This window comes from Salvelinus fontinalis, chromosome 8 (assembly GCF_029448725.1).
Source record: "Salvelinus fontinalis isolate EN_2023a chromosome 8, ASM2944872v1, whole genome shotgun sequence".
NCBI lineage: Eukaryota > Metazoa > Chordata > Actinopteri > Salmoniformes > Salmonidae > Salvelinus > Salvelinus fontinalis.
Window position 1 is genome coordinate 14,270,185 of NC_074672.1, and position 14,164 is coordinate 14,284,348.

A 14,164-nucleotide genomic window follows, 5' to 3' on the forward strand; every position below is an offset into this window, starting at 1 on the left:
GTTGTTGGGTCCGATATATAACTTGTGTGCAACCCCAGAACAATTTCAAATGAAGAGCATATAGTTGGCCCATCACCTCACCTCAAGGAATTGTGGAGCTACTTACTAAAGTTGTGCCCCACCTTCGTGTTGAGCATGATGTGGAAGCTATTGCTGTGCTCGGTGATCCCACCGAATGTTCCCAAATCTTGAACTTCAATTTGCTCGTACAAGCGTGAAGTGTCAATTTCAATCTTCCCAGCATTTCCCCGTGTCCAGAATGATTTCTCTATCTGCCGAGAGAGACCAATCATAATCAGCACTGAGACAAGCTGTATTCTCTATGAAATGCAATGCTCTGGGAAAGCACACGACACTGACAGACACTGCAGAGAATAATTTCCTATAGTGTTTAAGGAAATTATGAAGTGGAAAATAGGTACTTCCTTATTTACAATTGCAAACTATCTGACGAGCATGACAAAAACCTCTAACGAATCAGACTCTAGTGTAGTGTAATATGAGGTAATACACCATATTATAAACTGGGTGGTTGGAGCCCTGAATGCTGATTGGCTGACAGCGGTGGTATATCAGACCGTATACCACTGGTATGACAAAACATTTATTTTTACAGCTCTAATTACGTTGATAACCAGTTTATAATAGCATTAAGGCACCTTGGGGGTTTGTGGTATATGGCCAATATACCACGGCTAAGGGCTGCGTCCTGCCTAAGAACAGCCCTTAGCCGTGGTATATTGACCATATACCACACCACTCGTGCATTATTGCTGAAATATAACATAATGCAATATCATATAACATTGTCAATGTGCATGACTATATTACATGCTTACAAATGTAGTGTAATAAATAGGGATAAACAAACACATCCATAGTAGTACCTTATCCGAACCAACTTTCTCCCAATGAAAAGCCCTGGTTCGCTCTGTTAAGGGTTTTCTACTGGGTTCATTTAAGGTCAATGGAGGAGGCATAGGGATGAAGGAGGGTGCTGGGATCACAAGGGTGGTGGGAACAGAGACAGGGGCAGGACCAGGGACAGGCACATGACTAGGGACAACTACAGAACCAGGGACAGGGACATTCACAGATGACTTCACAGGGCTGCGAGATTTCAGGACAGCTTTTGCTGGAGAGGTCGTAGGAATTCTTGGCACCTTCCCTACCCCTGATATCTGATCTGCTGCACCCAACACCGGATCTGATACGCTGAAGCCTTCTCTGCCTGTGGATTTGCTCTCCTCTATAATGTATTGGATATTGTCATAGATTCTTAGATCTGTAACCCTAGGATCCTCATAGATGTGCTCAGATTGAGACTTGCGTTTCCAGTCCAGGCACAGTTTATCTATGGCCTGGACCCAGGCATCCCTCTCTCTCTGGATGGCTTCTGTGCTCTTAGAATGGTCTCTCACAGGTACCCGGAACCTGCAATACATCAGTATGACTTGTCTTAACTTCCTCTCTTGGCTGTGTGAGCAAACAATGACTATCACTGGGCAAACATTTCCCATCTAGATGTATGACATTCTATGTTGTCAAATAGGAGTGTTTTACAGAGGGTATACAAGGCATGCAGTCATAAGAAAGGTCAGATAGCAGCAGCAATGCTCAACTCTTCAGAAAGAATCCTTTGTCAGAATAGAGTTTGTTACAAAGTTACAACATCACTGCTGAATTTAATTTAAATATGTAGATGGACTGACATTGGGAAAGGCCTCATTTACAAAACGACTGCAAAAATAGAAACCATTTCCTAAGAAACTGTCTTTTCCTAAAAAACTGTCCCAAACACCTGCCTCTGAATGGGTTTTTCATGGTCACTCACTGGTACTCATTCTTGTGTGTCAGCAGAGTGAAGGTGTCACAGCTGTGCTGCTTCTCAAAGCTGTTGTCCCCGTCTGAGAAATTAATGACAAATGGCAAGGACTGCTCCCCATCTACCGCCCGTCGGCTGATGGGGAGCAGGTTCAGCTGGCCAGGGTGAAGGCGAGCCTCGTACCTAAGAACACAAGTATAAATATCATCATGATGTAGATAGTAAATAATTCATAGTCAATGTAGGACTCTTCCAAACTTTGTAAAAGCATTGTGCAGTAATCATAGTACAGTACCAGTAGTAGTGGTAGTAGTATCAGCAGTAGCAGTAGTGGTGTAATAGTAGCGGTACTAGTAATAGTAGTGTAGTACAGATCACACACATACTTCACCCATTTAAACGATGCCAAGCCTCCTCTTTGCAGGAACAACAGGCCCTCCATGAGGGTCTTTGGTGCTGGAGGCCGTTCACACTTCTCTTCACTGCCCTCTACTGGATGGCTGTAGACGTTTCTGTAGACGATCTTGTTTACAAGCTGCATCATCTACACAACATGTGTCAAAAAGCCTCAATCAAAAATTGTGAGTCTTAATTGAAAATAACAATTCCTTAAAATGTCTTCAATCTTTATGTCTAGAAGCTGAGTGGCACCCTATTAACCGATCAAGGGAAGTAGCGCCAGAGACAGTGATTGAACTCTTCTCCCTCTGCTATGGCTCTACACAAACCACGCTGCTGTCCACCTCTATAACAGGTTAGAGTTTAGGGGCAGGGATGACTCTCTTACCTTGTGTTTGTCCTCTAGTGAGGTGGCCTCCAGCTCATAGTCATGTCTTCCTCTGAAAGAGACAGAGAACTTGGCCCCAACTCTGTCATCGCAGCTCTTAACACACAGGAAGGGCAGCTGCCGCTTTACGGTGCCTTTCTCTATGCTGCACACCATTTTAGTGTTGAAGTCAATCTAAACATACAGTATAGAGATGCAGATTACTGAGATTTTCACAGCTTTTACTCAATGTTGCATGACAGGGTATCTCTACCAGCACACTACAGGCTTACATCGTGTGGCAGCTGTTATCACAACTCAAGATTTACTGTTTCTAGGCGTTGTAATACCAGTTATTATAACACTTAACTCAATGTCAAAAGATGCCCTATATCTGACTCACCTGAAGAATGCGCTTCTGCCATCTGTAGCAGCTGTACTTGTAAACACTGAAGTTGTACTGGGAAGCTAGCTGTTCCTGCAATGGAGACCAATAAACCAATGACAATGATGCAGGAACAGATCAGAAGAACAGCGTACCTTCGAAGTTGATAGTGAATGACAGAATAACATGGACGACATGTACCACGTCGTGTGTCAATGAAGTTCATTATGTGTGTGCAAAGACCGTCCAAGGTTAAACCCAGGCTTTGTTGTTGCCATGGTTTCCTGTGCTGATTTCGAGGCCCGGTAGTACAATACTTTTACCTCTAACCTGGTCCCAGATCTCTTTGTGCTGCCATGCCAACTCCTAGCGTAGGGTTTTGACCAGAGGCGGTGCTTCGCTCCAATGCTTTCCTTCGCTTTAAATTTTTCTACCGCTCCGCTAGCAGGATTCTCGCCGCTCACCGCTCACCTTCCCACATTCCCCCTCATTGAAAATGAATGGGGCAGAATTTCTCCTGCTGAATTCATTGTTGGTGAAAGCTTGCATTAAGGCCAATGAGTAACATGACCATACGAGTTGGCAAGATGACACAAACACATCTGGGACCAGGTTGTGGAGGTATTATACTACAGGTCCTTGGCAAGACAGCACAAACAGATCTGGTACCAGGCTACAATACCTCCGTGGCCAGGTTTTGCTTTAGATGCTCTTGGTTGTCTCTCCTGGCCTGGTTCAGGGCATCCTCGATGGTCAGCTCCCCACTCTTCACCTTCATCGCAATGCTCAGCTGCATCTCATTGCTCAGCTGGACAAGGAGGACAAAGATCACAGATGAGCAATGTCCAGAAATGATAGTATAATATCTGTGCACACAGCATACAAGCTAAGTGCTCTAAATGTACAGAAATGATAGCATGTGTTCCGAATGCAGAGAAATGATAGCTGGTGTGTTCTGAAATTCCAGTTGAGAATCTTTAACGGAAAACTTCACTTTTCATAGAGCAACCTACACATGCACCTTTAAAACGAATGTGTCACAACAGAAAAAACATCCTGATTTGGCTTAGTGTCAAACATTTGGGCCTAGATTCAATCAGATCAAGCAGCGATAGCAGACACCCACACAGAGGATGTTTTGGCGGTGTCGAAGGTGGAACTGTGTTGGAGCCGTCAAATTGTTGAGCAGCTGCTCTTGTGATCACAGTCACGAAGCCACAACCGCCCCAGTCGCGTTAGAAGTTCAGAACAAGAAAGTGTACGCTTTATAAAAATAAATTACAGTCAAATAGAAAAATCGTCAATTAGGATTTCTATTTTCCTAATGGAGGTGTAGTTTACGTCGGACATTCCATCGTTCCAACTTGTAAACAAGCAGGGCGGTTTCTAGGATTTGGAAAGATTGGGGGCTTAGTCCAAAGCCAGTTGGGGGGTCCGGGGGCATCCTTTCAACAGCTAAATTCATGGTATTGGTGCACTTTGAGATGAACATTGAGAGAATAGATCTTTTTCAGGAAACTTGTAATTTCCCACCTGCCACAGCAGACACTGCCAGTACTCAATTATAGTTGCTACTGTGAACACAGTGTATTGCCAAAAAACACTCAACAACTTCAAACATAGACTCTGACCTGTCCAATGAGTGAAACTGATTAAAGAATCCCACAGTATCCAAACACCCCCTCTCTCTCACACACACACACACACACTCACACTGCAGTAATTAGATTCCATAGAGCAGCTTTAAGTGATAGTCTACTGTGTGCTCACCCCTCCGCTTCCTTTCTCCATCACTTTCTCTGCCCTCTTCTGTTGCTGTCTCTTAGTCTTCTAGGTTGTGGTCTCTCATAGGTGGCGGTCAGTAAGGCTAGGGAAATTATGTAGCCTAATTATACTAATCCTGTCTATACAGAAATAAATACAATCATTCAAAATAGGCTACTAAAGCATGATTTGGCCACAGAGGATCATTCACTTTTTGTTGTTTTAAATCGCATTGCTAACAGTCAGAAGGACAGGCAGCCTGTGCAATTTTGGAAGCCCCTGTGGCAAATGTCAAATACATGGTTGTTGAGTTGCAACTGTCAATGAAAAGTAGAGGCGCAGCCTGGCATATTGCAATATGTCAAAATACAAATCGTGGGGAAACATAGTTTAGAATGCAAATGGTTATTACTGTAAAGAGAAGACAATGAAAATACTAATCTGTCTTTTAGTTATCAAAATGTTCAACTTAATTGAGTGAACAACAGCAGGCCTTGTGGCCTATTTTATTGGCACCAGCACATAGGCAATATCCCCGGTGAGTGCGCACTGTGCATAGTCACTCTTGATCATTGTTGGGTCGGTCGGTGCCACTTAAGTCTGGTATTAAACAATAATTTCCTCTTCCATTTTAGATGGAGTCATACTGTTTGTGTCTCCCCTTCTCATATGCCTATCATATTAAAACAGATGCTGCTAATGTTGCCAGTCAAGTGTAGTAGAAGTGCATGAAATGTAGCGTATTTATAAAAAGACACATTTTGCTGTGCAAAGAAGAAACGTATCTGAAGAACTCTACGCAATGCGCGCCCAGCTATGCATTGAACTGTCTTTTTTGTAAACAGTGATTGAGTTATATTATTATCCTAAATTCTGACTATCCAATCAACTCGTCACATTACGAATAGTAGGCTATCGTACATAAGTCTACAAATGCGATGATGCATGGAATGCTTTATTATAAAGGTGCCTTTTTATGGTAAAAATGTGCTTTCCCAAACTTGAAACTCAAGCGTTGCCTTTTTTTATTTAACTAGGCAAGTCAGTTATGAACGAATTGTTATTTACAATGACGGCCTCCCCGGTCAAACAATTGTGCGCCGCCCTATGGGACTCCCAATATCGGTCGGTTGTGATACAGCCTGGAGTCGAACCAGGGTCTGTAGTGACGCCTCTAGCACTAATATTCAGTGTCTTAGACCACGGTGCCACTACGGAGACCAATGACGTCTCCTCCTCTCTAATCCTGGCCTGGTTGTAAAATGTGTAAAAAATAAATAATTGTTTTAATAGTAATTTCACAGTCTTTTTCACCTCACATGCTAATTCTTTATCTCTTCTGTCACTTTCTCTGTGTTTTGTCTTTTACTGTCTTAGGTCATTGTTAGTTACTCTCCTTTGTCTATCCTCTTCTGTTATGGCCTGTTCTTCTGGTGTCTCTCTCCATCATATCCTACTCTTCTGTTGGATGGCTATAGCTACTTACGAGGACACCGAGGTCCGGACCTCCGTAATTTTCTCTTATTAGATTTTTTTTTATACAATAAATTCAATAAAATATGGGTCAACATCTAGATATTGCTCCCAGCGTTTATCAAAGCTCTATTCAATCTGTAAAGCTAAAGCGTAAAGAGATTTCCCAATATAAATGTAAAGGTAATTTCCGATTGAGCCGACATATGCAGCGTTTACCGTGAATGCAGCCTCCGCTAAAGAGGGATCATTGCCTTAAATTTCAATCACACTGTAGAGCGGAGCCCTTGATCTGACTGAGTTCTAATCGCGCATGCCTATTTGAAAACGAGCGGAATCATGAACAGGGCTTTGTTTGATATGTTCGCCTGCATCCCACGGATTTGCCGCCCAGGTTTGCCTTTTTAGCAGCACATTCACCCATCTCTTAAACAGATAACTCCGCCCTCTCGCTGCACAGGCGAAGGGCCTGAGACATGAAACGAACAAGAGGAAGAACATGGACAAAAGTAACAGTTTGTTTTTTCCCTAATTACTCAGAGATTGATAGAGCTAGACACCATATTTTATGACAAACAACGTATATATGTCATCTACCATTAGCAACTGTCATTTTATTTGTAGGGTAAATTAATTTAAATTAAATAGATGAAAACAGAATTACTCTAATGTTACTTCTGTACCTGCAGCAGGGCAGGAGTAACACAGCCTTGGGATGAAAGTAACAGCTGGCAAGAAGTGCACAATATCTGTTTTATCTCCATGTTTCTGGTTTATAATGCTGGTTACTTTCAACAAATTTACTATCAGCCGTGTTTGTGTCAATTTGAATAATTAATGGTATAGGTAAAATATTTTTGAAAATGAACCATGTGTCAACATCTTAATGTTGCGCAAGCACAATATTTTGCCTTACAATATTACATCGGACTAAAATGGATCACATTATAGCTATATTAACCATCGTTTTCTCATCTCACTTTAATTGGAATGTAGTAGATGTTTTCCACCATTTTTAATCACTATCAATACTTAGACCTACCAATCATGCGCGCTCCTTTTGTCTTAACAGAATAAACGTCTTTATTCTCTTCACAAAGGGCAAACTCATTATGCTTCACATTTCCATGAGTTAATTAAACCACAGAGTCATAAAAATATCTTTAACCACTAACCTGTCGATTAAAGCTCATGTGAGAAGCTGATCCATCAAGTCAATTGATTAAGGCATAATTCTAATGTCATATACTCTGAGTAGACAAAACATTGACAGTGTGTAGATGAAGGGGAGGAAATAGGTTAAAGAAGGATTTTTAAGCCTTGAGACATGGATTGTGTATGTGTGCCATTCAGAGGGTGAATGTGTTACGCCCTGACCTTAGAGATCCTTTTTATGTCTCTATTTTGGTTTGGTCAGGGCATGAGTTGGGGTGGGCATTCTATGTTTTGTGTTCTATGTTTTGTATTTCTTTGTTGTTTGGCCGGTGTGGTTCTCAATCAGAGGCAGCTGTCAATCGTTGTCTCTGATTGAGAACCATACTTAGGTAGCTCTTGCCCACATGGGTTTAGTGGGTAGTTATTATCTGTTTTGTGTGTCTGCACCAGACAGAACTGCTTCGTTTGTTCCGCTTTGTTATTTTTTGTTCTAGTGTTCAGGTTTATTAAAAATCATGAACACATACCATGCTGCACCTTGGTCCTCTACTTCAAACAGCCGTTACAGAATGGGCAAGACAAAAGATGTAAGTGCCTTTGAAACTGATATGGTAGTAGGTGCCAGCACGGCAAAAATAATGAAGGAAATATATACTGTATATATGTAGTATATAATATACACTGGGGCCTACAGTGGATTCGGAAAGTATCAGGACCCCTTCCCTTTTCCACATATTGTCACGTTACAGCCTTATTCTAAAACGGATTAAATGGACACATTTCCTCAATCTACACACAGTACCCAATAATGACAAAGCAAAACAGTTTAGAATTTTTTGCAAATGTATAAAAAACAAATACTATTCTGACCCTTTGCTATGACACTCGAAATTGAGCTCAGGTGCATCCTGTTACCATTGATCATCCTTGAGATGTTTCTACAACTTGATTGGAGTCCACCAGTGGTAAATTCAATTGATTGGACATGATTTGGAAAGGCAAACATATAAGGTCCCACAGTTGACAGTGCATGTCAGAGCAAAAACCAAGCCATGAGGTCAAAGGAATTGTCCGTAGAGCGCTGAGACAGGATTGTGTCGAGGCACAGATCTGGGGAAGGGTACCAAAAAATGTCTGCAGCATTGAAGGTCCCCAAGAACACAGTGACCTCCATCAATCTTACATGGAAGAGGTTTGGAATCACGAGGGCTCTTCCTAGAGCTGGCTGCCCCAGCCAAACTGAGCAATCGGGGGAGAAGGGCCTTGGTCAGGGAGATGACCAAGAACCCGATGTTTACACTGACATAGCTCCAGAGTTCCTCTGTGGAGATGGGAGAACCTGCCAGAAGGACAACCATCTCTGCAGCACTCCACCAATCAGGCCTTTATGGTAGAGTGGCCAGATGGAAGCCACTCCTCAGTAAAAGGCACATGACAACCCGCTTGGAGTTTGCCCAAAAGGCACCTAAAGGACTCTCAGACCATGAGAAACAAGATTCTCTGGTCTGATGAAACCAAGATTAAACTCTTTGCGTCAAGCGTCAAGTCTGGAGGAAACCAGGCACCGCTCATCACCAATACCATCCCTATGGTGAAGCATGAAAAGTTCTACAACTGCACCATCGAAGAGCACCCTGACTGGTTGCATCACTGCCTGGTAACTGCTCATCCTTCGACTGCAAGGACTAGAGAGGGTAGTGCGTACGACCCGTACATCACCGGGGCCAAGCTTCCTGCCATCCAGGACCTCTATACCAGGCGGTGTTAGAGGAACGCCCTAAAAATTGTCAAAGACTCCAGCCATCCTAATCATAGACTGTTCTCTCTGCTACCGCACGGCAAGAGGTATTAGAGCGCCAAGTCTAGGTCCAAGAGGCTTCTTAACAGCTTCTACCCCAAAGCCATAAGACTCCTGAACAGCTAATAAAATGCCTACCCAGACTATTTGCATTGCCCCCCCCACCCCCTCTTTTACGCTACTGCTACTCTGTTATTATCTATGCATAGTCACTTTAATAACTCTAGATACATGTACATATTACCTCAATTACCTCAACTAACTTTTGCCACCGCACATTGACTCTGTACTGGTAACCCCTGTATATAGCCTCGCTACTGTTATTTTACTGCTGCTCTTTAATTATTTGTTACTTTTATTTTGTATTTTTTACTTATCAATTTTTTACTGGACATTTATTTTTCTTAACTCCATTGTTGGTTAAGGGCTTGTAAGTAAGCATTTCACTAAGGTCTGCACCTGTTGTATTCGGTGCATGTGACAAATACAATTTGATTAGATTTGGTGGCGGCAGCACCATGCTGTGGGGATGTTTTTCAGTGGCAGGGACTGGGAGACTAGTCAGGATCGAGGGGAAAGATGAAGGGAGCAAAGTACAAAGAGATCCTTGATGAAAACCTGCTCCAGAGCGCTCAGGACCTCAGACTGGGGAGAAGGTTCACCTTCCAACAGGACAATGACCCTAAGCACACAGCCAAGACAACACAGGAGTGGCTTTGGGACAAGTCTCTGAATGTCCTTGACTGGCCCAGCCAGAGCCCAGACTTGAACCCGATCTAACATCCCTGGAAAGACTTGAAAATAGCTGTGCAACGACGCTCCCCTTCCAACCTGACAGAGTTTGAGAGGATCTGCAGAGAAGAATGGTAGAAACTCCCCAATACAGGTGTGCCACATTTACCGAGAGTCCTTTAGGAGCCTTTTGGCAAACTCCAAGGGAACTGTCATGCGTCTTTTACTGAGGGGTGGTTTCCATCTGGCCACTCCACCATAAAGACCTGATTGGTGGAGTGCTGCAGAGATGGTTGTCCTTCTGGCAGGTTCTCCCATCTCCACAGAGGAGCTCTGTCAGAGTGACCATCACCTCCCTGACCAAGGCCCTTCTCCCCCGATTGCTCAGTTTGGCCGGGCGGCCAGCTCTAGGAAGAGTTGGTTTCAAACTGCTTCTGTTTAAGATTGATGGAGGGCACAGTGTTCTTGGGGACCTTCAATGCTGAAGACATTTTTTTGTACCCTTCCTCTGTGCCTCGACACAATCCTATCTCAGAGCTCTACGGACAATTCCTTCGACCTCATGGCTTGATTTTTGCTCTGGCATGCACTGTCAACTGTGGGACCTTTATATAGACAGGTGTGTGCCTTTCCAAACCATGTCCAATCAATTGAATTTACCACTGGTGGACTCCAATCAAGTTGTAGAAACATCTCAAGGATGATCAATGGAAACAGGATACACCTGAGCTCAATTTAGAGTCACTTAGCAAAGAATCTAAATACTTATGTAAATAAGATAAGTCTGTTATTTTCAAACAACTGTTTTTGCTTTGTCATTATGGCATATTGTCTGTAGATACATTTTGTAATTATTAATTTTATTTAACATTTATTAACTAGGCAAGTCAGTTCATTACAAATTATTATTTATGACAGCCTACACCGGCCAAACCCGGACGACACTGGATCAATTGTGCACTGCCCTATGGGACTCCCAATCATGGCCGGGTTGTGATACAGCCTGGAGTCGAACCAGGGTGTCTGTAGTGACACCTCAAGCACTGAGATGCAGTGCCTTAGACCGCTGCACCACTCGTGAGGCCTGATTGATGAGGATTTGTTTTATTTAATCCATTTTAGAATAAGGCTGTAACGTAATAAAATGTGGAAAAGCGGAAGGGGTCTGAATACTTTCCAAATGCACTGCACACTATTGGTTCATATCAAGTCGTAGTAAAGTTCAGCTTCAGACTACAGTGGGGCACTGTGTCACTGTCAGAAGATATGTGCTTCAGTCATAAAAACGTTCTCTAATCTCTTCGGTCTCAGCTAGCTAGTCAGCCAGTACCTACCTAAGTGGCTAGCCAGCCAAGCTAGCTACAGAAACGAAACATATCAAATGCACTCGCTAGAAATAAACACTTTAACTAATGTAATGACTTATATCAACATCCTTAAATATACTGTTAAATAACTCTTACTGACACCCAATAGCTTAAGGGTGCTGAGTGCTAACGCTATCTTACTAGCATTAGCCAACTGTTATGCTGAGGGAGACAAGCTGGTTAGCTACCACCAACTCTGCACAAACCTGTGGCTAACTTTCTGGCTGTTCCGCCCTCTCCATTTCATTCACTGCTGCCTGCTCATGCTCAACCTGCTCCCTTTTTTTGCCTCTCTTACGGAAGAAGTTCAGAATATCCATATTTGCTCTGTGCTACACTGCAGACTCAAAGTGAGTGACAGGTGTTTTGCTGAATGATGACATTGACAACTAACCGGTGCTGTAGGGGTGGGGTCAAGGGACGTGAGCGGTCCACTGTGTTGTGAAATCCAGACTAATCACAGCAATTACAGCATCACTCCTGGAGCTTCTTGCAGTGCCTACTACTGGGTTTGTACTAGATAAGTCAAAATTGGCCAAATAAAATAGCTTTTTGGTCTTAATTCAAGGTTAGTGTTAGGCCCCAGAAACCCAGGCCCAATGATGCCACTGTAAACAAGGCTGCATGGGATTTCTCTTAAAGCCGGGAGCCACTTAGTGGATTTGACAGCTCTAACACAGTTCTCCGACACAGCCAAAACAACTGCTATGCGGATGTTGACTGAAGCGAATCTGATTGAATCGAGCCCTTGATATATGTATGATGATCTTAGTTCCTCTTTAGTGAGAGAATAGCAGGGCTGCATTTCTGGAATTGAGGAAGTAGAATCCCCAGACGAAAACACCCACACAAGTTACTCACAGCTTGTTTCAGTATTAGTATAGTACTGTAGGACTATGCTATTACAGTCATACAGACGCCTATTGAATGACACCTATTTCTACAAAACATGACAGCAACACTAAAGTCAACATGTCATCAAGAGTTCAAGAAAGAGCATAGAATACACCAGAGAATTTGCCTTTTTATTGAAATAACTGCATTCATCATAATGCAATTGCTTGGAATGAGGATGAGTTTGATTGGTACACACGCTGAAATGATAGAATCTTACCTGTGGCACGTCCATTGAACCTTTTTTGTCAAACTAAATCTCAGCAAAACTTTCCAGTCTAGAATGCATGTTTTTTTTGTCATGTACAGTAACACTTCCTTTAAAAGCCATCTAAGAGGTAAGGGGAAGAAAAATGATTTACCTGGCTCTATGCACCGCCCACTTGTCAGATTTCACTTCTCTCTGGTCTATTGTTTACAACGCTCAACAAACGTTGCATGTCAGATCTTGCATCAGTTCATGTTGTGACCTTGTAATCGGGCCTGTGTGTAGCTGGTGTAGAGAGTCAGGCGCAGGACAGCAGATATGAGTAATCAACGTATTTACTCAAGAATACACAAATACAACACAATATACCGACCCCATAATAACGGACCGTATACAAGACAAACATTCACTCACAAACAACCATGGGGGAACTGAGGGTTAAATAATGAACAAGTAATTGGGGGATTGAAACCAGGTGTGTAAAACAAAGACAAAACAAATGGAAAATGAAAAGTGGATCGGCGATGGCTAGAAAGCCGATGACATCGACCACCGAACGTCGCCCGACCAAGGAGAGGGACCGACTTCGGCGGAAGTCGTGACAGACCTGTGCTTTTGCAATTAGTTTTTGCCCGGTAGTCATTCTTTCATTTTGTGGTTTTGTCCAAAAGAATAGGCTTATAAAGGAGCTAAATATATAAAACCATAACATTTAGTGATTTTTTAAAATAAAAATATATAGTTTATTTTATATAACTAAATATAAAAACCTTCATGAGATCAAAGTCCTAGAGTCAGTCCATACCCAGACGTATTATATTCTAACTTGCCTTAAATTACCAGACATTGGAAATGGTATAGTTTATGAGAAAGCACATTAAAAAAATGCATTTATGTGTTTGCATGGATGTCCTCTGATACCATTGATCAGCCTACCTGTAAAAGTAGGAACGCATAATCAGGATGCAGTCTTGAATAAATTACACAATATAAATGAGACAATATTTATGTTGCACACCTTTTAGCTTTCTCATTAAATTCTTTACATTCTTGTATATGAATTTCTACAATTTATAGTTGGTTTGGGGTTTTTAAGTCATAGAAATTTAGAACTATTGGAATTTTTACATATTTTCCGATGTACATTGTGTAATTTGCCAATGGTCCCTAACTAGACTCAGGGAAATCCAATGTCAACCCAAATTTACCACAGGCATTACGATCTGGTCTTGTGAAGCTGCACTCAGAATGTATTATTAATTGTGTGCTGCCAGCTGTGGGCATGTGGACAGGATTGGAACAAACCCAACCTAATTATTTGTCATGCCTCATCTGAGCAGGATCAGATGGTGACAGGGGTCTCAACCAGGGAAGACCAATGTGATGGCGCTAAACTTTTGCAGATACAACACTTTATTCTATCTGTGCAGCAAACATTGAACAAGCCAGAAGTTCAAAGATTGAAACTATTTTAAGGCAGTCTAACAAACCCTAAAGTTTATTTTCAAACCGTATCAATGGTTGACAGGGGCTTTTCCCGATCAAACAAAAAGAGTCAAGCAAAAATGTGAGAAAGACCTGGGAGACTATTGATGATGATGAATGTTTACAGATAGGTTTGAATGCCCCATCATGTTCATATAATTGCAGACATAAATTACTGCAGTTTAAGACCATCCAAAGAAAGTACAGTGCGGAAAGTTCGGAAAGTATTCAGACCCCTTGACTTTTTTCACATTTTGTTACGTTTTAGCTTTATTCTAAAACTGGTTAAATAAATAAAAAATCCTCAGCAGG

The 14,164-nt window shown here is 42.2% G+C and overlaps 1 protein-coding gene across 1 annotated transcript; it reads right to left on the bottom strand.

The window, feature by feature from the left end:
• Window positions 1-535: 535 nt before the first annotated feature.
• Window positions 536-6,596, bottom strand: LOC129860647 (uncharacterized). Its single transcript, XM_055931248.1, has 7 exons — window positions 4,747-6,596; window positions 3,659-3,784; window positions 2,995-3,069; window positions 2,613-2,786; window positions 2,212-2,369; window positions 1,835-2,008; window positions 536-1,434 (listed from the first exon to the last, which is right to left on the bottom strand). The coding sequence occupies exons 1-7, from the start codon at window positions 4,765-4,767 to the stop codon at window positions 828-830; spliced, it is 1,335 nt and encodes a 444-aa protein (XP_055787223.1). The 5' UTR covers window positions 4,768-6,596; the 3' UTR covers window positions 536-827.
• Between the last annotated feature and the right edge of the window lie 7,568 nt (window positions 6,597-14,164).

Bases quoted from the DNA above. Each gene is read 5' to 3' on its own strand.
- LOC129860647 (XM_055931248.1), bottom strand. From the start codon at position 4,767: ATGGAGAAAGGAAGCGGAGGG. The intron at 3,785-4,746 runs GTGAGCACACAG...CTCCTTGTCCAG, and splicing joins TGGAGAAAGGAAGCGGAGGG to CTGAGCAATGAGATGCAGCT. The intron at 2,370-2,612 runs GTAAGAGAGTCA...CATGTTGTGTAG, and splicing joins CACTAGAGGACAAACACAAG to ATGATGCAGCTTGTAAACAA.